This window comes from Rhineura floridana, chromosome 11, assembly GCF_030035675.1.
Source record: "Rhineura floridana isolate rRhiFlo1 chromosome 11, rRhiFlo1.hap2, whole genome shotgun sequence".
Taxonomy (NCBI): Eukaryota; Metazoa; Chordata; class Lepidosauria; order Squamata; family Rhineuridae; genus Rhineura; species Rhineura floridana.
The window spans coordinates 47,476,037-47,499,676 of NC_084490.1; the positions used below are offsets into that span (position 1 = coordinate 47,476,037).

At 41.5% G+C, this 23,640-nt stretch overlaps 1 protein-coding gene across 4 annotated transcripts in view; it reads right to left on the reverse strand.

Annotated features, from left to right (window-relative positions):
* Positions 1–23,640, reverse strand: part of STAT3 (signal transducer and activator of transcription 3) — a 65,843-nt gene that overhangs the window by 30,323 nt on the left and 11,880 nt on the right. For all 4 annotated transcript variants that reach the window (XM_061591052.1, XM_061591049.1, XM_061591050.1 and 1 more), the window contains exon 2: positions 1,641–1,790. In XM_061591052.1, the coding sequence (XP_061447036.1) occupies positions 1,641–1,768 (128 nt within the window). In that variant the 5' untranslated portion in view covers positions 1,769–1,790. The remainder of the gene's footprint in view (positions 1–1,640; positions 1,791–23,640) is intronic.

Genomic DNA, 23,640 nt, shown 5'->3' on the forward strand with positions numbered 1-23,640 from the left:
AAAAAATATTTTAAATCAGAATATTCTCAACAATAACTCTAATCTAACCTTCTAAGCTTTAATTGCAGCAAAACCATAGATTACTTGGTTGAAATTTATTCACTTTGTAATTTCATTTTCAATCGAAAGGATTGCCGTATTTGATCATCTCTCTTGTCCAAGAGAAGATCTCAGATATGTTTTAATTAATTTTAACTTGCTGAAGCTTCTTTCACAGGATGCTACCAAAATGTTTGTCTGGTTGCTGCCAACCTGACTGTCTCGCCCCCCACTTCCAATAACGTTCAGTACTACCTGCTACCAATAATCTCACCTAGCACATTACTGAAAGAGATTTTATTTTTTGTAAATAATGTGTACACACACACATATATGTTATATTACACTATACATGTACACCTAACATTAATCATGATTTTGGCACCCCCATGAATCAGATGCCTGGGACAAGGGTCCCACTCGGGTCCTCTTCGTTCTGGCCCTGCCCCCAAGCCTGCCAATACTTTCCTTCTTGTGCCTGGCTGGCACCATCTTGGCTAGTTCAATGACAACACTCAGAGCCTCAATGTCGGAAACCTAGGGAACGATTCTTGTGGCCAAGAATCTCCTCCCAGCCTAATTCCATGGATGATGTTTCTCTCATTAGAAGCAGAAAGCATAATTACTATCAGGAAGCTTCTGTTAAGTTTTCAAAAGACAAAAGGTTGCTGTGAATTTCCGGTGAGTTTTGTAAGCACACACTGGAATTCAAGAGCAAATGCTTACAAAGTTTAAGATACTTGGAGATCTCAACATTCCAACTACAAGCAGCATTATGTTATAATAAAAAAAGTTAAAGGGTGCCGGTTGAAAGGCCATGCAGTGACAAAGGAGCTTTGTGGGTTGAGCATCTAGATCAGGGATGGAGAACCATCCCAGATGTTGCTGGACTCCCCACTCCCATCATCCCTGACCACTGGCATTGCTGGCAAGGACTGATGGGAGTGAGAAGTCCAGCAACGCTGAAGGGGCACAGGTTTCCCATCCCTGACTGAGATCATTAACCAACAGCCTGTAGGCTAGAGCCAAACCCCCAAAGCAATTTTGTTCAAGTTGTTTTTTTAAAAAAAATTGTAAAAGAAACAAACCATACAGAAGATGAAATCGTAAAACAATCAAAATTTATCATAAAACCAAATGCTACCTTAAAAAGCTTGCTGGAACAAGTGAGTCTTACGCACCTGAAGTTCAACAAAAAGGGTGCCTGTCTAATCTCAGTTGGGAGGGAGTGCCACAGGCTTGGGCCCACAACACTGAATGCACGGCTTCCAGTAGTTATGAGCCATGAATTTGAGCCATGGGGGACCACCAGCAGAGACTCACCCCAAAGATCTCAGTGATTGGCCTGGGATATAAGGAACTAGGTGGCACTTAAGGTATCCTGGAGCCAAGTTATTAAGGGCCTTGTAAATTAACACAAGAACCTCTGAGAAGGGAAAGGCTGGGCATTTACTTTGAAACGGCGTTTTTCTGTGCAACAAAATTTGTTCTCATTAAAATGCTCCTCTTTCTTTTCCTGATCTGAAGAATTCTAGCATAAGGTCAGGATCTCACCCAGATCCAGCCACTGTGTATACACACTGAAAAGTTCGATGGCTCACCAGTCCTGGGTCTCTATCCAGGGTGCAAGGAACTGCCGCAGCTCCATTGGAAAGCTGTCGCTGTAGAGTTGGTGAAGCTGTTCCAAGTACCGTGTGTCCAGCTGCTGCAGCTGGTTCCACTGTGCCATCTTGGCAACTGACTCTGGAAACCTGGGAAGGCAGAAAACATTTTTTTTCTACATGAAAGTTGGTTTGCCAGGCCATTCCCACTAAGAACACACTTTAAAAAAATCCCTCATAAATGCAATTGCAAATAAAAATTAAACTTAAAACTTTCAATTAAAAAAAAGAGGAGGGTAGATATTCATATTATTAATTCTGTGTGCTTTGAGTGATCAAATTAAACCATATCCTGTTATTCTTTCCTAGTATAGGGGTGGGGAACCTTGGGGTGGAGTGCACCAAATGTGGCCCTCCATGATTCTATATGAAGCCCCCTGGACTCTCCCTGGGCATGCCCTCTTCCCAGGCTACACCTCTCACCAGCCGTGCTCTGCACCCTCCTCAAGTGCTTTCCCCCACTGGAATGGGCCCTTGAACTGTGAACTCTTCCTTGTTTGTGATCATTTCTCTTCCTCATTTTGATGGGAGATGGAAAGTGTGTGTGTGTGGGGGGGGCTGACTTGTGTGGCTGGTACCTACTGTATAAAGGTAAAAGTCCCTTCCATTGTTCAGACCACTTTTGCCTTTGGCCCCACTCATGGCTGCCATGTGGCCCCCGGAAGGTTCTGAGAAGCCTTCAGGCAGAAGAAGTCTCCCCAACCCTGTTCTGCTTGCTTATAATGATTAGTTCAATGCCAGTACAAAATCATGGCTTTTTAACAATCCAGCGTGACATCCTGCTTAATCTTTACTCCAGACCAAAAGCTGGTGGGGTTTTTTTTTGTTTTGGTAGTGTGTCAACTTATAAGTTAAATATTGTCTGCCAGTCTGCTTTTCCATTTTTTCCAACCTCTTGCTACTAATACCTGTGAAGTAATTAACACAATTTCCAGCATCCCATTATCCCCACCCATATTTCCCCAGACGTAGCATACTAGGTTACTTTGCACCCAGTAACATTAGATATAGCTACATGGTGTGCAAAACTGAAGATAGCAACAGAAAAAGAGCATATGAGCTTCCCAGAAACGGAAAATTACTGTTTTTGCCTTCGAAGGGCAACTGGCTGAGTAGACAGCAAATCAGGCCTATTTTTAAAGCCACAACTCAGTTTTTAATCTTCAAACATGGCTTAAACTTTTGCACCCCCTTCATTCATTGAAGGATGTGTCTCCACAGGATTCTCAGTGTAGATTTTAATGCAGCACACTAATCTGCATAAACAAGGGTGTGTGTTTAGAGGATCATGGGTCCTCCTCCACAATTAACATGGGGTGTGAAATGGCTGTCTGAAGCCCTCTTTCCTTTTCTCCATACAGTCCTTTTTTTGGGGGGGGGGGGGTAAAAGGCGAGGCTTTTTAATCAGGAACTAGCTAAAGCAGAATAACTTTGTAAAACAAATGTGTTTCAATTTGATTTAACTGATTTTAATATTGTATTTTTAAATTGTTGTAATATACCTGCCCTTCGCCTTGAGGCAAGAAATTTAATAACAAATACACCAGGAATAATAATGTGCTTATTTGCATCCCATAATTAACTTCCTTGGCAAAGAATTTGATCAGCTTGGTGCAGAATTTTGAGGGATGCCTCTGTGTGTTTCTGTATTTTAGACCTATACATATATGAGTTACAAAACACTAGCAGTCATCCATAGTAGTAAGTTGCACATACAATTTTGATTCTGCTCCCCTCCCTGCAGTAATACAAAATTGCTGAGGCTGCAGTCCTGTATCCACTTACTGGGAGTAAGCCCTACTGAATTTAATCAGAAGTAGGCATGTGCAGGAATGCATTGTAAGAATGTAAAAATTTACTTTGCTGGGTCAGACCACCAACAGCAACCAGCCAGATGCCACAGGAAGTTGACAAGTAGCCAAGTCCTGTTTGCTTGCTGTCAATAATCAGAGATACACTGCCATGAAACATGGAGGCTTCATTTGGCTGGGCAAGGCTGATATTGATAGGCCTATCTTTCACAAATTGGAATTTTGCTGTTTCTTTGATAGGGACTGCCACCTTGCCCTACACAGCAATTGGATTTCCTCCCTCCCAACGCAAATCAGATTTGCTGCATCTATGTGGTACTTCCCTCTTAATAAGGGAAACAAGCCAAAGCAGCAGGAAATCCCTTTTTGTTTCAAAGAAGAAGAAATTGAGAGTTGTGGCAACAAAGGACTTCCGGGAAGGGTGACTTAGCCTGTGCCTGCTTTTGAGACGGGCTCCTGCCTCAAAAGAAGCTTATTCAGATATATCAGTCAGTTTTTTCTTTTTTTTTGACTGATTAAACTTCTCCCGGGTAGGGAGAAACGAAGAGATTAACCTCAAAGCCTATTTTTGTTGGGACGACCAGATCTCATTAATTTATGGGACGAGGTCCAGCCGACGAAGGTGGGACGGATTTTCAACAGCAAGCTCTATCTGATAAAGCGAACGTTCACCTTATCTTCTAAGAGAGAACGCACTAACAGGCAAGCACCCTTCTTTCTATATTTTTCTTTTACTTGACTTAAATTGTTGCTGTTTAAAAGAGATTTGCCAGATTGATCGGTTTTTGACATCTCACTGGGGAGCCATAACTTCTCTCTGCTACGCACTAATTAATAGCTTATCTCTGTTTTTGTTGCAAAAAGCTGTCCTGGATTTGCATTCTAAAGATATACACAGAAGAGGGATTTCTATTCCAGATTTTTATTTTGAAGAATATTATATTGTCTGAGACTACTCTCTTTTTGGTCTATTTTATTTTATTTTATTTTGACGAATCTGTTTTCTGACGACTGCCATTAATTGTTTCGATCCTGGGAACTGCATTTTGTTTACTTAACTATGGAGAGATAAGGCTGTCTGCTCTGTTTATACTGTGATGTCACCAAGTTTGGAGTATTAACCCAATTGTTGCTGAAATAAGAAGTGGTTTTCCTATATTTTTCTTTTAAAATGGCAATTAAGAAAGTGGCTGAGAATCTGGAAATAACTATGTTTCAGAAAATAATGGATGAGATTGAGATAACGAAACAAAACCTGCGACAGGGTTGTAAGGAGCTGAAAATTGAATTGAGTAAAATGACGCAGGAGATTAAAGATATAGGGGTCCCTGTGAGAGAGGTGACCCTGGAAGGGGTCCCTGTGAGAGAGGAGACCCCGGAGATTGGAACAAACGTGGAACAGGAAAAAGATTTGGAGTCTATGGACTTTAGAAATAAAATCTATTGTTTGGAGACACAGGAGATTAAAGACATAGGGGTCCTTGTGAGAGAGGAGACCCTGGAGACTGGAACAGGGGTCCCTGTGAGAGAGGAGACCCTGGAGACTGGAACAGGGGTCCCTGTGAGAGAGGAGACCCCGGAGATTGGAACAAACGTGGAACAGGAAAAAGATTTGGAGTCTATGGACTTTAGAAATAAAATCTATTGTTTGGAACTCAATGTTATCTCTGAAGAAATTAATGAAGATTCTAGAGATAAAGTTATCAATGGCATGGATAACCTTCTGGACTGGAATGATGTGATGGAGCCCAATATAGAGGAAATCTATGGAATTAACTGCAGCCATGTGACAATGGAAAAACTTTCAAGAGATGACCCAGTGTATTTTGAAAAAAAGAACAGAGATATGATTTTACAGCAGTATTTCAGCAACCTATTCAGAATGGATGGCAAGAAAATATTTGGGATAGAGGTAATTCCCATCAGACTCTTACTATATGACTATGGCTTTGACAGCAAGATTATTATGGAATACTGATAATGGAAGATTGGATACTGAAATTACTGGACTTAACAAGACTACTGAAGATGGAAGATGGAAAATGGAACTAATAGGGATAATAGAACAATGGCTACTGAAATTACTGAACCTAACAGATTCTGATGTGATGGATTAATTGAAATGTTTATTTTGACTATGGTTATGACAATAAGATTATCATAATTAGTAATGAGATGGGTTAATCGATATGCTTATCTGGAAAAAAAATTGATAGATATATTTCTTAAAGAATTGAAACCTCTCTTTGACTTTTTGTGGAAAGAATAAAGTAATGTTTATGAGATTTGATGATTAAGTAAGATAACTATTGGAGGAAAGTGATTTTATAATATGACTTAAGAGACAGGATTGTTATATATTATAGACTTATAACTGATCTGATCTTTGACAAATGGGAAGTCAATATTTTACTCTTTATTTTTTATTTTTATTTTTATTTTTTTATTTTTTGTTTAACTATTTTTGATTTTGTTTTTTGTCTTTGAATGTTTTATGATTTTGTCTTGTATGTTTTATGAAAATTTGAATAAAAATTATTGAAAAAAAAAAAAAAGAGAGTTGTGGCAACAAAGAACAATTATAACTCAAAGGCTTCAGAAAGCAGAACTTCTGTAAAATAAATCCAAGATCATGACACACGCAGATCTAACAAATATTTGCCAAACCAACGTGATAGAAAGCACAGCTCTGTGGGAGCTGCTGGGGAAATCCCAAATGCTCAACTTTGGGATGTACTGTAGTCATTCAAGTTGAGTCTCAACCACTGGGCCTGACAGAGATCTCCATCTAACACAGACTCAGTGCCTCAACTTAGTGCCTTCCACTTGTTATACGCCATCTACCTTCACCCCACCCAGAATGGCCAACGCGTAGGGATGATTAGAGTTGTAGTCCAAAATGTATGGAAGGCACCAGACAGTCTAACATGTGTTCAATTTTATTTATTAAAGAAATAAAATTAAAATTTAAATAAATTATACTATTAAGTGATATCAAATCACTTATATCACTTTTAATATATTTTGCAATTCAGAGTTTTATGGATGTTGTCAATAGATGTTTCAGCACTGTTAGTGGAACTGTTTCATCCAGAGCTATTTTTAATGTTCGTGTTCTGTCCTTTTACTCAGTCATTGTTCCAGAGACGGGAGATATGTCACTGGTGGTGCTCTTCCTTAAAATAAGAAAGGCATTTATACTGAATGTTAAATAATATTAAAGAGGGTCTCTCATTTTTATTATTCTCCAATTATTTGAAGTTCTTATGTCAATTTTAAGTAAGTAACATGTACCCAACTTTCATATGCATGGGAGTCACCACAGCACTTATACCTGATCATAAATGACTAAGAGCAAGGGAGCCACATGGTGCCATTCATCCCCTCACCCCAACTCCACAATCAGCTCAAACAATCCAGACCTACCTCCATGCAGATGGAGAGAGATCACACACGCTGCAGAAATGACCCAGCAGAGATGACTCCTGAAAGCAAGCCATGCCACAAACTTCTGAGGACTCTAAAAGCAAGCCATGCCACAAAAGATACCCCACCCACCAGGTCGAAGGCACGAGGAGAAATCTGTTATCAAGGCACACAGACAAAGCAGCTCTCCCTTCCCCCTTCCACAGCAAACAACTCAGTCCTACCACTTTCCACTTCTCTTCTGCAAGGTGATTAATTTGTCACAGGAAGCCACCCACTACCACCACCACAAATGCAAATAAGACAAATTAAAAGATAAAACTAATTCTTGACACAAGCACAAAGCCAGGCAATGGTGAAAAGATTTTATAGAGACAGGAGGGGAAGAAAGGAATAAGAGATATGTACATGGGTAGATATATAGATACATATATCCCTAAACAATATTGCCTCATTGGCTCCTAGCATTGTTTGCTGTTGTTATGTGCCTTCAAGTCAATTAAGACTTATGGTGACCCTACGAATCAGTGACCTCCAATAACGTGTGTTATAAACCACCCTGTTCAGATATTGTAAGTTCAGGTATGATAACTTCACTTTCATTATTTTAGCTTCTAGTGATAGTTCTGGTTTAATTTGTTCTAACACCCAATTATTGGTCTTTTTCACGGTCCATGGTATGTACAAAGCTCTCCTCCAACACCACATTTCAAATGAGTTGATTTTTCTCTTCTCCACTTTTGTCACTGTCCAACTTTCACATCCGTACATAGAGATCGGGAATACTAGTCTGAATGATCCTGACTTTAGTGTTCAGTGATACATCTTTGCATTTGAGGACCTTTTCTAGTTCTCTCATAGCTGCCCTCCCTAGTCCTAGCCTTCTTCTGATTTCTTGACTATTGTCTCCCTTTTGGTTAATGAGTGTGCCAAGGTATTGATAATCCTTGACAAGTTCAATGTCTTCATTGTCAACTTTAAAGTTACATAAATCTTCTGTTGTCACTATTTTAGTCTTTTTGACATTCAGCTGTAGTCCTGCTTCTGTGCTTTCCTCTTTAACTTTCATCAGCATTCATTTCAGATCATTACTGGTTTCTGCTAGTAGTATGGTATCATCAGCATATCTTAAATTATTGATATTTCTCCCTCCAATTTTCATACCTCCTTCATTAGTCCAATACTGCTTTCCGTATGATATGTTCTGCATATAGATTAAACAAATAGGGTGATAAAACACACCCCGTCTCACACCCTTTCCGACGGGGAACAAATTGGTTTCTCCATATTCTGTCCTTAGAGTAGCCTCTTGTCCAGAGTATAGGTTGTGCATCAGGACAATCAGTTGCACATCAGGACAATCAGATGCCCCCATTTCTTTTAAAGCATTCCATAGTTTTTCATGATCTACACAATCAAAGGATTTGCTGTACTCTATAAAGCACAGGTTGATTTTCTTCTGAAATTCCTTGGTCCATTCCATTATCCAACATTTGTTTGCAATATGATCTCTGGTACCTCTTCCTTTTCTAAATCCAGCTTGGACATCAGGCATTTCTTGCTCCGTATATGGTAAGAGCCTTTGTTGCTGTATCTTGAGTGAGCAACCAAACAGCTGCCCCCAGGATGCCAAACTGGAATCAATCCCTCTACAAGCAAACTCAAGTGGTGAGCTCCAACTACTCTGACAGTCAAAATCGGCCCACTGGGAAGCAACAGGGCAGTATCAGCATGTTTGTGGGAACCCTGAAGCTTCCAGAAGTACAAACAAAAATGTTTTTTTTAACTGAGGGGGAAAACCCACCACCACCACCACCAAAGTCTCAAAGACTGAGCAAGCATGGTAGCCACAAAATGTTGAGTGTCCTTTGGAAAAATAAGTGGAAAATTGGGGTGTATGGGGGATGGAATTTTCTGTTTCAGCCCCTTACAGTTTATGGTGTCTTGGAAAAGGAGCTTGACTGGCACCTTCAACAAGATCATTCCCATGATAACTGCAACATTTTGTTCCAGGGTCTATTAGCAATTAACAACAACAACTTACTATTTATATAGGGTGTATCAAGTGTTCAAAGTGCTTGAGGTATTTTATCTCAGTATCTCAACAAATTAGGTCAATATGAATACCTCAGAAAGGGAGAGGAGTGGGGGAAATGGGCCAAAGCACGTTCATGGCTGAGGTGAAATCTGGATCGGAGATTTCTGAGACACCAAAGCAAACATGTTTGTGCCCGGCCTTCTTACCTAATCAACACAAAATGTTTCAAATGTGTGTATGTAACTCTTTACCTCACGCTCTGAGCACACCAAGGCTAAATTTTGTGAGATAACAAACCTCGACTGCTTCCTTTATGAAACAAAGGCAAGCAGCAATAGCCAGGTAGTTCATATCCTCTGTACAAAGAGAAGACAGGAAGGTCTCAGGGTACAGCCTGAGGGCATATGGTACAGCTACCTTGTTGGACCTAAGCAAGTTTGAGTGTGGTCATGCCTGGATGGGAAACCACCTCGGAGCCCCATGTATTCCCCACCCCTTCAGTTGCATGACAGAAAAGAAGTGAGATTCAAAGCGTATGGATGTGCACGCGTAGGAGGAAGCTGCCTTATTCTAGTTCAGAGTATTTGTTCATCTAGCCCTGCACTGTCCACTCTGCCTGGCAGCAACTCTCCAGGGCCACAAGCAGAGGTCTTTCAGGTCACCTACTTCCTCCTACACAATCCTTTTTAACTGGAAACACCAGGGATTGAACCTCGCACCTTCTACAGCCGAGGCAGATGTTCTACCCGCTCAGCGACAAACCTCCACCCTACTCCCCACAAGAATACACATACACAGTCTCTGGAGGATCAGTGCATCATGAGGGTTCTCTTTGGGTCAGATTTCTAAAGACATGGAAGTTTTTCTTCTCTGTGGTCATTAAAGGCAGCCTGGGAAGGGGAGGGGGTAAGGTGTGGGCCCTACTCCAGTAACATTCCTATGAAGTTCAGGTGCAGTGGTGGCTGATGCCCATTGGGACCAGTAGGGCGGAAGGCAGGGAGACCAGCAGGAAATGGCAGCCAGAGCCACCTCCTGACTGACTGTAAACAAGAAGGCAGACGGGGGAGGGAACTGGCTGAGAGCCGACTGAGGTTGGTGGGGCAGTGCCCCATTTGTCCTCGTGGAGCAGCCTACAGCTGTATGGTGTCGCAAGAGCCCACTGTGGTAAAAAGCAGACCATGGCAGATGCAGGAGGTGACAGAAGCTTGCTGGGATGGGTGGGTAGGTGGGGGACTGCACGGAGGCAACAAGTTGAAAATCCTGAGGTAGAACAGAGCTATTGGGGAAAAGCAAGGGGAAAATATACTGCTGTGAAACTTTTTGTTTTTATTTAAAGAAAGTGGCAAGAATGTGTAGCAAACCTCTTGGCTATGACAAAGGGAGAATCCCTACCTGTGGTTGGATTGGAGAACGTGTAGGGAACAGTCACAAGAAGAGTTGACATGCAAAAGGTTTTTAAAAAGCTGGGAATTTAAGATCATTTTAAAGTCTGTTCTGATCTGTGTTACAATGTTCCTTCCTAAGTAGGCAAATCAGGGCGAACTTCTCTTTCAACACTGCCCAATATAATCTTTTGTATATTTATTTTTAATGTATTTTTATTGTTGCAATTTGGCTGTGATTTTAAGTTATTGTGAAACACCTTGGGTGATGTACAGGCACTTGGAACAGCATGACAGGAGTGGTTTTTTAAAAAAAAATACACTGTATTATATGCTGAAACAGTTTAGGCTACTGTATTAAATTCACAGGTGAAACTAAGCCCTGGATTTGGGGTCTTCAGCTAGAGTAAGTCTCTGTGAAGTCTGCACTGTTCATATGCCAGGAAGGGTAGAAGGAGTCTGCCAATTCCAAGCTTTTTTTCAGGCTGTCATTGTCAAAAAAGGAGATTTCCTGCAACATGAACAGAAGCTGCCTACCTGTTTTAGCAGTTAGGGCAAGTTTAGAAATCAGAACAAACTCTTCTTGCTTATTTAAACAGACTGCGATACCATGTTCTGTATATTTTGTTAAGGTGTCCAATTGTCTGGTTAAAGTACAGCTGATGCAGATTGATCCAAGAGGATTCTGTAGCTCACTCACATCCCTGCTTCAGGCATCTTGGCCAAACTACTGTAGAGTCCTACTGCTCTAGATCCAGTAGCTGGTAGAAGCTAGAAATCCAGTGGTGTTCTATTTTGGGTTTAATTCCAGTGACAAAGGTGGAGTGCTTAGGCACCCATTTCAGTTGGCCACCCTTATAACTGCCCCAAGGAACAGAAAGGGGTAATCCCAGGCTATGTAACAGGTGGTGGTGTCTGGTGCCCACTGGGACTGGTATGGTGGAAGGCAGGAAGATCACACAGCAGGTGGAGCCAGAGCCAATGACAGGTGGAGCCCAGTCATTCTCATTTTGTCCCCATTCTCCTCCCTGCAGGGTTCAACAAGGGCCACACTGCAACTGAGGAGGAAAAAGCTGACAGCTAATGCCACTCCCTGGACCCATTGTTAAGGCAGGTAGGTGGGGGCTGATTGAGGCTGGTGGGGCAGTGCCCCATTTGGTCTGATGGATCAGCCTCTATTGGTAACAGGGATAGTGGATGCCGCAGACCTGGCGCCCTTCCTGTGGACACAGGTTGGGACTTAGGGCAAAAATATGAAAGGCCAGATTTGGTGACACAGGTAAAGAGAACACGAGGAAGCAACTGGCAGTATTTTTTTTGTTTAAAAAAAAGAATCTGAACTCCTTCCCTCTCTTTGCAGCAAGAACAAGTAAGTCAAAAGGTCTCATAAACCCAGTCTGTGTGGTCACAGCCTTTGCTCTTAGAAAAAAAGAACCTGGGGATTACTAAACACCAAATATGCAAAAGTCCAGAGTTACTCACACAAACAGGGCAGAACTTTCAGGTGCCATTAAGATTTCACAGTAGCACTACTGATTATTGGCTCAAATAATAACACTTGGCAGTGAACCAATGCATTTTGTTTTTCAGAGCAAGGCAGGTGGGGGAAGAGAGGCAGCTGTATATACAGACTTGTGGGCTGCTGTAGCATAGTGGTTAAGAATATGACCTGGGAAATTCCTGGTTCAAATTTCATCTCTGTCATGAAGTCACTTGATGGCCTTAGGCAAACTATTGCATCTTAGTTTCCCATCTGTAATATGAGGATACCAGTAGTGGTCTACAATACAGGATTACTAAAAGGATTATGGAAATAAAGTGTGTGAAGTGCTTGAATATTCCTAAAAAGTGCAACATAAACATACTATATTATTATACAACTACTTTCTCCAGTACATCAGTTTTTAGCTTGCTTGTTGTTTTCTGCCACATCACATATTAAAATAAGTGAAGCTGCTGAGATAAGAAGATACAGAATCACTTGGCACATATTCAAGTGACAAGATGCTCTTAACCAATCCAAATTTGTAAAACAGCAGTATCACTTTTGAAAATTATTTGACAGATCATGGTTTCAGCAGCCATCTTTTGGTTTCAATTTATGCCACTTTCAGACTTAAAAGAGCAGCTATTCTGAAACATCCTGAAAGGCTACACATTGCATTTATGGGTCTGGGGTGACAAAAGAATTCTTGCGTCATTTGCAGGAATCAGCCATAAAGTAAATTACTTGTGTCTGTTGTGGGTCTGTTCTGGATGGAAACCATAGCCAGCCCCCAGAAACTACTTATTTGTTGAATGGAAAAAGATATGGTTACTGCGGTGATTATTCAAATAACAAGTAACTTTGTTTAGACCAGATTTTTTTTTTAAATAATACATCAAAATACAGAAGAAATCTGCAGATTTTGGCTGGCCTTGGTAGACTACCCAGACATACAATTTTATTTACCTATATTTGTTTTTAATGTTTTACTGGTTTTGTGTGTGTTTTAATAATGATTTTATTTTTGGTTTTTATTGTTTTGTGTATTTTAGCTGTGTTTTATCTACATTTTATTTGTATACCACTTTGGGAGCTCTTTGATTAAGCTTATAAATCTTCTAAGTAAATAAATGAGCAAGCTAATTTCTGCCCTCCTCCCCAATTCTAGGCTGGGGGCTAAGTCTGGAAAAGGATCTTGCAAAAATAAAATGTACATTGTGGATTCCGAAACAAACTATACAGAGCAGGCATTTATAAACACACATACAGAAAAGACAGTTCATCTGGGCAAGCATTTGTCATCAAAACAATTTGCCGCATGTTTAATTGTGATGCACGCACATCACTGAAAAAGCAAAGGAAAACAACTCTTCAATTATATACTGATGTCCGACTGCCAACAAGAATGGAAAAAATAGAACTACTATGGTTTCTGTGGTGACTGTTAAAATGCAATGTCTATTTGCTCAAAGAAACATTTATGTTGGGCTGTGTAGAAGTTTGAGGTGCCGTTGCTTTAATTTTATATTGACATTAAATTATTTTCCACTTTGTCATGGGCTTTTGGCTTCAGCCATAAATATGTATCTCACACTAAATGTGTGGTCTTAAAAATTTAGCTGTCTTGAGAAATTACAGCATCTGGAAACTAAGCAAGCTGCAATTACAATTTTACCGGGACATACTCATGTGAATCTGCTAGCCTTTAAGATCAGCAGTACAAGTCCTGCTCTCTGTTCTTCTACAGGCAAGCATGAGAGAAATGCCTTTAGTGGCAGACCTCACCAGCTGTAGAGATCCACCATGCTCCCTCTTTACCCATTTTTTAAAAAATTTGAGGACTTTCTTGCACCACTCAGCATTTAGTTATTTGATGTAGGTCATGGGGTAGGGAACCTGTGGTCCTCCAGATGTTGGTGGAACTGCCTCCCATCATCTCTGGCCACCGGCCACCCTGGCTGGGGCTGATGGCAGATAGGAGTCCAAAAATGTCTAGAGGGCCACAGGCAAGGGTTTAACTTGCTGATGTTGGCTTTTAAATCTTTTATTGCTCTGCTTAAGTTATTTTAATCACATGAAAAGACTGAGCTGCATTTTAGAAGCTACTGGTGGCAGATTTTAAGATTATATTTTTGCTGTTTTGATAGGTTTTATCTTATTTTGATATTCACTAAAAGGCAAAAAAATCTTGCAGTTTAAGAATGTACCTACAGCCAACATATATTTCTATCAAACTTTAAAAAGCAAGGGTATTGGGCAGCTATAGTGAATGCACCAGGGGAGCAGGAGACCTGACCTCCTCTCTAAGATATTGTACTGCCCTACAAATCTGTCAAAATACAAACACAATTTGGGTTGGTCTTTCACAGTCCAATCCACTTCCTGTGTAGCTTGGAAGAACTTGGTAACATGCACCTCTGTTTGGGCTGATGCAAGTTTTCAACCATACGCTTTGAATCTCACTTCTTTTCTGTCTGCAACTGAAGGGGGGGATATATGTGGTTCCCAGGTGGTTTCCCAACAAGGTCTGGCGTGGGTGTGGCCCCCTGATTAGCCAAGCCAAGCAGCTGCGAGTCTGGCTTTTAGAACACAGACAGTTGGTTCTTACTGAGCATGCCCAGGCTTACCATTGACTCCAATGCTAAATTTCTTAATTTAATTAAAAATTGATCAGACTTTTTTTAACTTTTAAACTGCAGAAAATGAAGGTTAGAGTATGGGGCAAGGTCAGTAATAGCATTACAGGTACTCTATGAACATGGCTGATTTTTAATTAAGTTCAACAAATTATGAGAACATTGACAGAAAAAAGTCCAACAGCGATCTTTTCCTCTCTTTTTACACTCTGAACTCTCGATTCTCTTTGAGTGTTTTGTGTATCGCCATGAAAATTTAAGAGGGTTGTTAAGCAAGCATTTCTGAGTTCAGGACTATACGTTTTGTAAGGTTTTATTTGGAAATGAGCTTATGGGAAGCATCTGAATGGCATGGGGGGTATTTTCAATTTAACATTGCAGAATTCAAAAAAATCCATGTTGGTTATAGTATACAGCCTCTCTTGTGGCTGTATAATGTACGCAGCTTGGAATACTTTTAATAAAAAAGCAGGATAAAAATAATGTTTAAAAACTAATTAAAATGACCTGTGGATGGCAGGGTCTTCTCATCCTCAGATGCCCATGAAAGCAGCAGGGGAAAAAAAGCTCAGTTATGTCACTTCCAGAGGCAAAAATACAGATCAGCAACAGCCAAAGTGGTATCCTCCCGATGTTGTAGGACTGCAACTCCCAGCATCTCTGAGCATTAGCTATACTAGCTGGGCCTGATGAGGATTGTAGTCCATAAACATATGGACTGCTGTAGGTTCCCCATTATTGGATAGTGACACAGCCATGCAGTTAGAAGGAGAATTTGTACTACCCAATCATGACAACTGGAAGGCACTGCATTGGCTACCTCTGGGGTAAAGCATACCCACTTCTGGATGCAAGGAAGGAATGCGGTTTCTGAATGCTCCCCCATGCAAACCTCCTTATAAGCCTTCTGGAAGTAAACAAACAAGGACATCAGTTTTCTACTTGCAAAACTGAAATAAAATAGGAGAGCAGTTTTTAAAAAAATGTAATTCCCCGCCAGCTCTCTGAAGTGGTGCAATCCACTCTAGTACCTCATTCTGCTCCATATACAGACCAGATCTTCAAAGCAGACTTTTGGCAAACCTACCACATTCATTAAGTTGCGTTTACTATAGCTGTTTCACCCACATGCAAAAAGCCCCTCAAGAGCACAAAACGAAAGAAGGCTCACAGCTCCCTCAGTAGTGACACTAGTTTCTCCATGTAAGTGCAGAATGGATTCTTGTCTCTGTTCTCATTTGCCCCCAAAAGCTGTCCTTTGGCAACTCCCTTGAAAATAGGAAAGGAGCTTACGGTAAATGTAGGAGGCAGAGTCTGCTGGGAACTGCCCCAAAGACAAGGATGTTGCTGCTTTTAGATTTGTTCCATTCATGGGTCATTTGGAAGCCAACTACGAAGCCAGGGAGCGAAGAACTACTATCTATATGTTCCCGTCTTTCAATTTTCCAAGCGTAAAGAGTCATTTGAAATACTTCACTGGGGCAGAGACATTTCAGTCTCAAAAAATATATGTGCCAAGACTGAGGGTTGGCTTCTTTTTTCAAAGCCAGGAATGCAAAAGGAAAGAAGACAGGGGCTTGCATTGCGTAGATCAGGAAATGTTCCTGATTCCCCACTGCAGAGCAGAATGCAAGAAGAAGCATAGTGCTTCAACCTGGGGGAAACAGGTCACAATCACAAAGAGCAGCTGGGGCAAGTGTGTGTGTGAAAGGTGTTAAGAGAAGTAGGGCTTATGTATTTATTAACTCAGTGTATGCACCAGCCTTCTCAACCTGGTGCCTTCCAGATATTGAGGACAACAAATTCCATCAGCACCAGTCAGCATCACTCATGCTGGCTCTTCGGGCCAAACATGTGGATGGCCCAGAGCTTCAGGGACAATAATACCGTACACTTCCCTTAAGGGGGAGTCTGCTAATTTGCATGATTTTATACGTGCAAGGATGGTCTGGAGCTGTTGGGGCAAATATTAATCCCAAATGATATCACATGTATGTAACCTCAGACCCACAGGGAGTACCCTGTTTTTTCAGGAGATTTTAACTAATGCTGTGCTGTTGTTATGTATTGTGTTTGTTATGCATTGCGGCGGCTTAATGGCCTTGCAATAAACTTTCTACCTACCACTCATGCTGGCTGGAGCCGATTGGGAGTTGTAGTCCAAAACATTGGGAAGGCACCAGGTTGAGAAGGCTGGTTTATAGCCACCCCAGAACATAAATTCTCCAAGTAACTCACAAAACAAATACAACTATTAAAATGCGATATCAAGCAACAAAAAGGTAGTAAAATCTAAAAACACAATTGACATTTGCTTGCCATTTTAAAAAAAATGTATATGTGAAACTTGTCACTGGTTTGGTTCACATGTAACACAGCAAAAACAAGCAAATGTGTGAGAAAATTACAGCTGCTTTGCTCCTCCCCTGGTCCTGCTGCTGTGCTAGCCAGGGCAAAGTCACCGTTTGGCTTATTGTTACGTGTGAACCCAGGCTCATGGTTTGTTTCACTCTCAACAAACCATGAGCTCAAACCAAGGATTAATCTTAGTTTACCACTCAGACAAACCATAAACCTAGGTTTGGATGATGCGCTAAGCCACACTATGGCTTAGCCCAGGAAGCGCACCACTAGCAGAAACGGGGGAGATTACAGCAGCTGCAATTTTCTCCCTGGGTACCCACTCACTTGCTCATTTTCACTAAGCCATGGCTTTGGCATTATTTTAAGTGCAGACAAGGCCACTGAGTTAGAAGGTGACCATACATCTATAAAAGAGGTTGCAGGCTTTCTGTGAGCTTTCTGCAACTGATTGTTAATCATCAGAATCTGCAAGGACTGTATCTCAGAGGACTGCTATCAACAATCTCCCTCAGCCTACTCCAATCACTTGAAGAAAAACATGGGGCAAGTTGACCATTGAGGGACCTGGAAAAGTTTGAGCCAAATCATCCAAGGTGCTCCTCAGAATGAACATTAGGACAAAGCAAACTAAAAATGGCAACACAGCCATTTGCAAGAGCAAAAGTAGAAGAGAAACCGACTTTCTCATTTCTACACAAGCCAATACGTAAACACTGTACCTTCACAATTAAACCAGATGCTAGTTGCAGACAACCAAAGGTAGCTATCATCTTTGTGTCCTCGTCATGATCTCCTCCCCAGTAGATCTGGCCACAAAGTACTGGGCAAGACAGACCTCTGATCAGATCTGGTAATACAATCTCTGTGCACTTATACAATCAACATACATTTTTACACACTGTGTCAAGGAGACCACATTGAAGGCTGGCTTATTATTTTCAACTGAAATTGCAGAAATATGAAAAGGAGGAAGGAGGGGACTCCAAACTATGGAATTTGCTCCCACAAGAGGCAGTGATGACCACCAACATGGATAATTTTAAAAGAGGATTAGACAAATTCATGGTGGATAAGGCTATCAATGGCTAGTAGCCACAATATCTGTGTTCTGCCTCCACTGCTGGAGGCAATATGCCTCTGAATGCCAGTTGCTGAGACTTGCAGGTGGAGAGAGTGCTGTTACACTAAGGTCCTGCTGACAGACTTCCCATAGGCATCTGTAGGAAACATTCCTCTTTTAACAAGCCTTCAAAAATCTTTACGCCAGTTGGTATCTATCTTGGGTTAGACTTGATTGTATGTATGTGCTGTTGTTTTAAACTGTTTCTATATTTACAATTGCTTTGTATAGTTGTTTTTATATATGCAATTGTTTTAACTTTGTATGTACAACTATTTAATATATGTTATTATATTTTAAATTGTTTCAGGATGCCTCATGGAAAGCAATTAATAGGATGATGAAATAAATAAATAAATAAATAGGATGCTGGACTAGATGGGCCTTTGGCCATGATCCAGCGGGGCTCTTCTTATGCTCTTCTGCTTAAAAGAAGAGAAAGGAAACCAGACATGCCAAGCAGCAAATGAAAGCTCTTCTCCACATGAAGGGACATACTGACATATTATATGCACTGGCAATTTCTCACTTTGAGGAACGTTTCCTGTGCACGTAGCCAGGCAACCACTAAAGCAAGTACAAGGAGTACAGTCACGACAACAAAAGAAAACCGAAAGGATTTCTGTGTGTGTTTTAAAAAGTAAACGCAGCTACAGAACTTTCTGTCTCTCACAGTTGAGTGATAGATCTTTTCTCCACTTACTAGACTGGATTGATTTTGGGATTCGTCTCACAGAGTCTCTCTTCAAAAAACATTCCAATGAGGAATATTAGGATTTACCCATTCTGAGCTCCTTGGGAGAATCAGTGGAACACAAACTAATGAACACGCAAACATTGACACGTCACCAAAGCAGAGAGAGGCCGCAGACTTGTTGGTATATCTGCATAGATCTCCAGCAAAGCCTAAACAGCCAGAACAGGCATCCCCCTCAGCTGTGAACTGCACCATCATCAAGATGTGTACTTCTTACCCTTTTTTGGTACAAACTCTCTGGGAACTGAATTTCTTTTTATGTTAAAAAATGTATGTCCTGCTTTTCTTTAAAAAATACATTCAACATGTCTTATAGACAAGCCTATATACACTGTATATATGTCATCACAAGCATATTATCAATGACAAAGAACAACTCCAAAAATAATATACTAGCAGCAGAAGACTAAACCCACCACTAAACCAGCAACACAGCAACAGAAAAGCAACCTCAGCCGGACTTGAAATCCATCTGGTGCTGTAAAGTACATAGTGTCAATACTAGGCAGGTCTCCCTGGGAAGGGAATTCCACAGAATTGGTGCAGTCTGAGACTCCTGCCAAACTTGAGCCGGCAAGGGTGCTTGGAACAGGATGTCAGAGTGTATGAGGGGGTTATATAGAAAGCGAGGCAGTCCTTCAAGCACACAAATCTCAAGCAATTTGTCCCTCAGCATAAGCTGCAGAAGCCATGGCCTAAGCCAGGAGTTACCAGCCTGGTGCCTGTAGGGACAATTATGCCCTTCAGGTCTTCCCCTGGCATCTATGAAGTTTTTGCTGCAACAGGGGAGAACTGGATCATTCTATCATTCTCAATGCAACCTTCTACAATTGTAGAATAATCTGGCCAGGCTTGAACACTGTTTTCTGCTTTGCTATCACTGTTACCATTTGACTATCAGAGATATTGCCTGAATTACTGAATTCAATGTCTACTCGTTTATCTTCTGCTGCTACAAGCTGCTTGATGGCGTTGATGGGATACTATCAACAGAACTCACTGTCTCTTCCGCAAATAACAGAATTCTCACTCCCCACAACTTGGCTTTTTGAAATAGGAACTAATAGGAATTCCTATCACTCTGATTGGCTCCAATCAGCAGGAAATGACAAGGCAGCAAGTTAGACAGCTCTTCTCAATGGCTAACACACTCCCCTTTCGTGCTGATTGGCTCATAGGATGCTAGAGATATAGGGACCTTGCTGGGACCTGGTTCCCCAAAATTAAGGAACTCATCCCATGAGACCCTGGATGACTGCACTCCTACCCAAGCAGGAGTCTGCCTGTTGGATCTCTGGTGTGAATCACTACTCTATCCATGGCTCCTTCCACATCAAGAGGCATATCAAAATCAGTGAAATCATGCATAAACAAAAAGGGTGGGCTACTCTTACTGCCAGTGTGGTGTAGTGGTTAAGGTGTTTATGACCTGGGAGACCAGGGTTCAAATCCCCACATAGCCATGAAGCTCGCTGGGTGACTTTGGGCCAGTCACTGCCTCTCAGCCTCATGAAAACCCTGTTCATAGCGTTGCCATAAGTCGGAATCAACTTGAAGGCAGTATATTTACATTTTTACTCTTACTCTTTACACTCTTAAGCAGAGCTTGGAAAAGTTACTTTTTTGGACTACGACTCCCATCAGCCCCAGCCAGCATGGCCACTGGATTGGACTGATGGGAGTTGTAGTTCAAAAAAGTAACTTTTCCAAGCTCTGCTCTTAAGAATATACTTTTTGTTGCCATGTGATTCAATTCTTCAACACAGAAAAAAGTTTCTCCCTTATCAGTCCTAGACTGAAAGGCATTTTCTCTGCCAGGGAAACAAACTGCCCAGAATCCCAGCGCTCCTCAAATGCTATGGGAGTCTCAGAATCGCCATGGGAAGCAACTGAGTGCAACTCCTCTTGTGTTAAAACTTTTCCATGGTTTAGTGAGTGGTGATATCCTCAGGAAAAGAAAAGCAAGAAGGATGCAGACAAATCGAAGTGGGTTCAGAGGAGGTCAGGGATGGGGAGGGGGACTTGAGGAAAGGTTGCGAGAACCAGATATATTTATTCTGGAGAAGAATGGGGGGACAGGATACCCCATCAGGTATCAAAGGAGTGCTGTTGCAATAGAAGAGGATGAAACTTTGTTCTCCACTGCCCCAGAGGGTAGGACTAGATTTAACAAGCTAGAGGAGGGCAGATTTTGGTTGAACATTAAAAATACATATATTAACACAGTTCAACAATGGAACTGGTAACCTGGGGTTGGACTCTTTCTCGTGGGTGATCTTCAAGTAGAGGCTGGACAGTTATCTATTGGGGGTGCGCTAGTTTTGGACTTCCTGCATTGAGTAGGGGTGGGCGCTTACGTGTGTACTAGATGGGCTACAAGACACCCTCCAACTCTACTGAGTATGTAGAATAAAGCAGTGCCACCCCTGGACATTTGTACAACTGAAATAAAAGATAAGAACAATAAACACACACCTCTCACTACACACACATACAAACAACTGTGGTGGCATCCACGCTATACAACTAAAGCAGATGGCTTCCCTTAAAGAACTGTGGTTTACGCCTCACAAAGCTACAATCACCAGCACCCTTAACAAGCTACAGTTCCCAGGATTTTGCGGGGGAAGCCATGTGCTTTAAATGTATGGTGTGAATGTGACTGCGCATAACATGACTTGAGAGAAAGATGGCACTCATGCAGGAATCTGCCAACCGAAGCAAGAGCTTCCAACTGTGGAAGCCCTTATGACTCATGGTAAGGACAGCCCTCAAATCAAGACACTCAGTTTTTCCCAGGGAAACATTCTGCAACAGTCTCTCTCTGATGTTGCAGCACAGCTCCTATAAGTCTAATTCCAAGCCTCTCCTACACCCTTTGGCGACACGGCACAACGATGGGCAGGGCTCTGTATACATTTCTTTTTTAAAAAAAGATGTTGCATAAAGGGAACCCAAATTCTGTGAACTACATAAATACATAAATTTAGTTATTTTGCATACTTTCAGCAGGCATTGCTCATGCTATCTCAAATCTTAAGCCCATCATCCTAGCAGTAGAAGCTAGAAGCTGGATTTATTAAACTGGAAGCTGAGATACTGCAAAGTTGAACTCTGTATCCAGTGCCAAATTCACTTGTCCTGATGAGGAAGCTCTCCCCCACTCCCCACTTTAGCTCTCTGGTAATTTACATTCTGTGTAATTAAAAAAAAGTAAACCTTTCCAATTAACAAAAATTCTTGCTTCAAGCTAATAGGAAAGAGAGCGGAGTTCTTAAGACTTTGATGATGGCGACTGGCATTAAGGAAGTAAGGCTGCTGGAAGACAAGTTGTTATTTGAGGTGTGCAATGCAACCTCTCCTTAGATCGAGCTGATCTCTGCTGCACTCCCATCCTGAAAGCCAAGTGATAATTTGAGAACAGCAATGCTTAGGCAATTAATTAGATTTAAACAGAAATCTCCAATTAAACAGCGGCAGATTTTAATCATTCTTTGCATAAGCACAAAAAACAAAAACAAAACTACAGGATGCTGGCTCTACAAGTGTTACATTATTTTCTTTCACATGCTGGAATGCCTCCTTCAAAACCGTGATGCCTGCTATGACATGTGCATGTACCAACTAAGCAAGCTCCTCTCTGCAAAGCAATTGTTTCATTCACATGCAAATGCATGGAGATTTAAATCAGAGCTTGGAAAAGTTACTTTTTTGAACTACAACTCCCATCAGCCCCAGCCAGCATGGCCACTGGATTGGGCTGATGGGAGTTGTAGTTCAAAAAAAGTAACTTTTCCAAGCTCTGGATTTAATCAATGGATTTATTAATTAAAACTCATAAGATTTAGGTTACAGTCTTATATCCACTTACCCAGGAGTAAGCCCCACTGAGCTCAATAGAATTTACTTCCAAGCAGACATGTAAATGACTAATATTTCTTCAATAGGATAACAGCCAATATTAGACTATGTCAGAACCCACTGTTGCAGTTTTGAACATTTTTGTTTTGTTTATTTATTTATTTATTTATTTATTTAAGCTTATATACCGCCCGACTAGCAACAGCTCTCTGGGCGGTGAACATTAAAAATACAATAAAAATAACACAATACAGTATATCACAATACAAAACTGTACAAAAAACTGTACAGTCTAAAATCAAAATATAATAATTAGAATTAACAGGAATTAAAATGCCTCAGAGAAGAGAAAGGTTTTAACCTGGCGCCGAAAAGATGATAGTGTCGGCGCCAGGCGCACCTCCTCAGAGAGACCATTCCATAGTTCGGGGGCCACCACTGAGAAGGCCCTAGATCATGTCACCACTCTCCGGGCTTCCCTATGAGTCGGAACCCGGAGGAGGGCCTTCATAGTAGACTGTAGTGTACGGGCCGGTTCATATCGGGAGAGGCGTTCCGACAGATATCGTGGTCCCGTGCCGTATAAGGCTTTATAGGTAAGCACCAACACCCTGAATCTGGCCCGGAAGCACACTGGAAGCCAGTGCAAACGGGCCAGCACATGGTGCCATATGCTCAGACCGCCTAGTTCCCGCTAGCAGTCTGGCCGCCGCACCCCGCACCAGCTGCAGCCTCCGAACCGTCCTCAAAGGCAGCCCCACGCAAAGCGCACCGCAGCAGTCCAGACGCGAGGTTACCATAGCATGCACCACTGATGCGAGGTCCTCCCTACCCAGACAGGGACGTACTCAAATTGTTTCTTACTCAAATGTTGCCACACCACCCTTTACGCATTTCCTGTACACAGACACACCTCTTCTTAGGATTAGTGGGTTGTATTTTACATTCAGCACAGGAATTTTTTAAAAAACCACAGACAACTGTGCATCACTGCAGACACCAAATGCTTTACTAGGTTTGTGTGTGTTGAAGACATTTTTATAGGGATTGCTCAGTAGT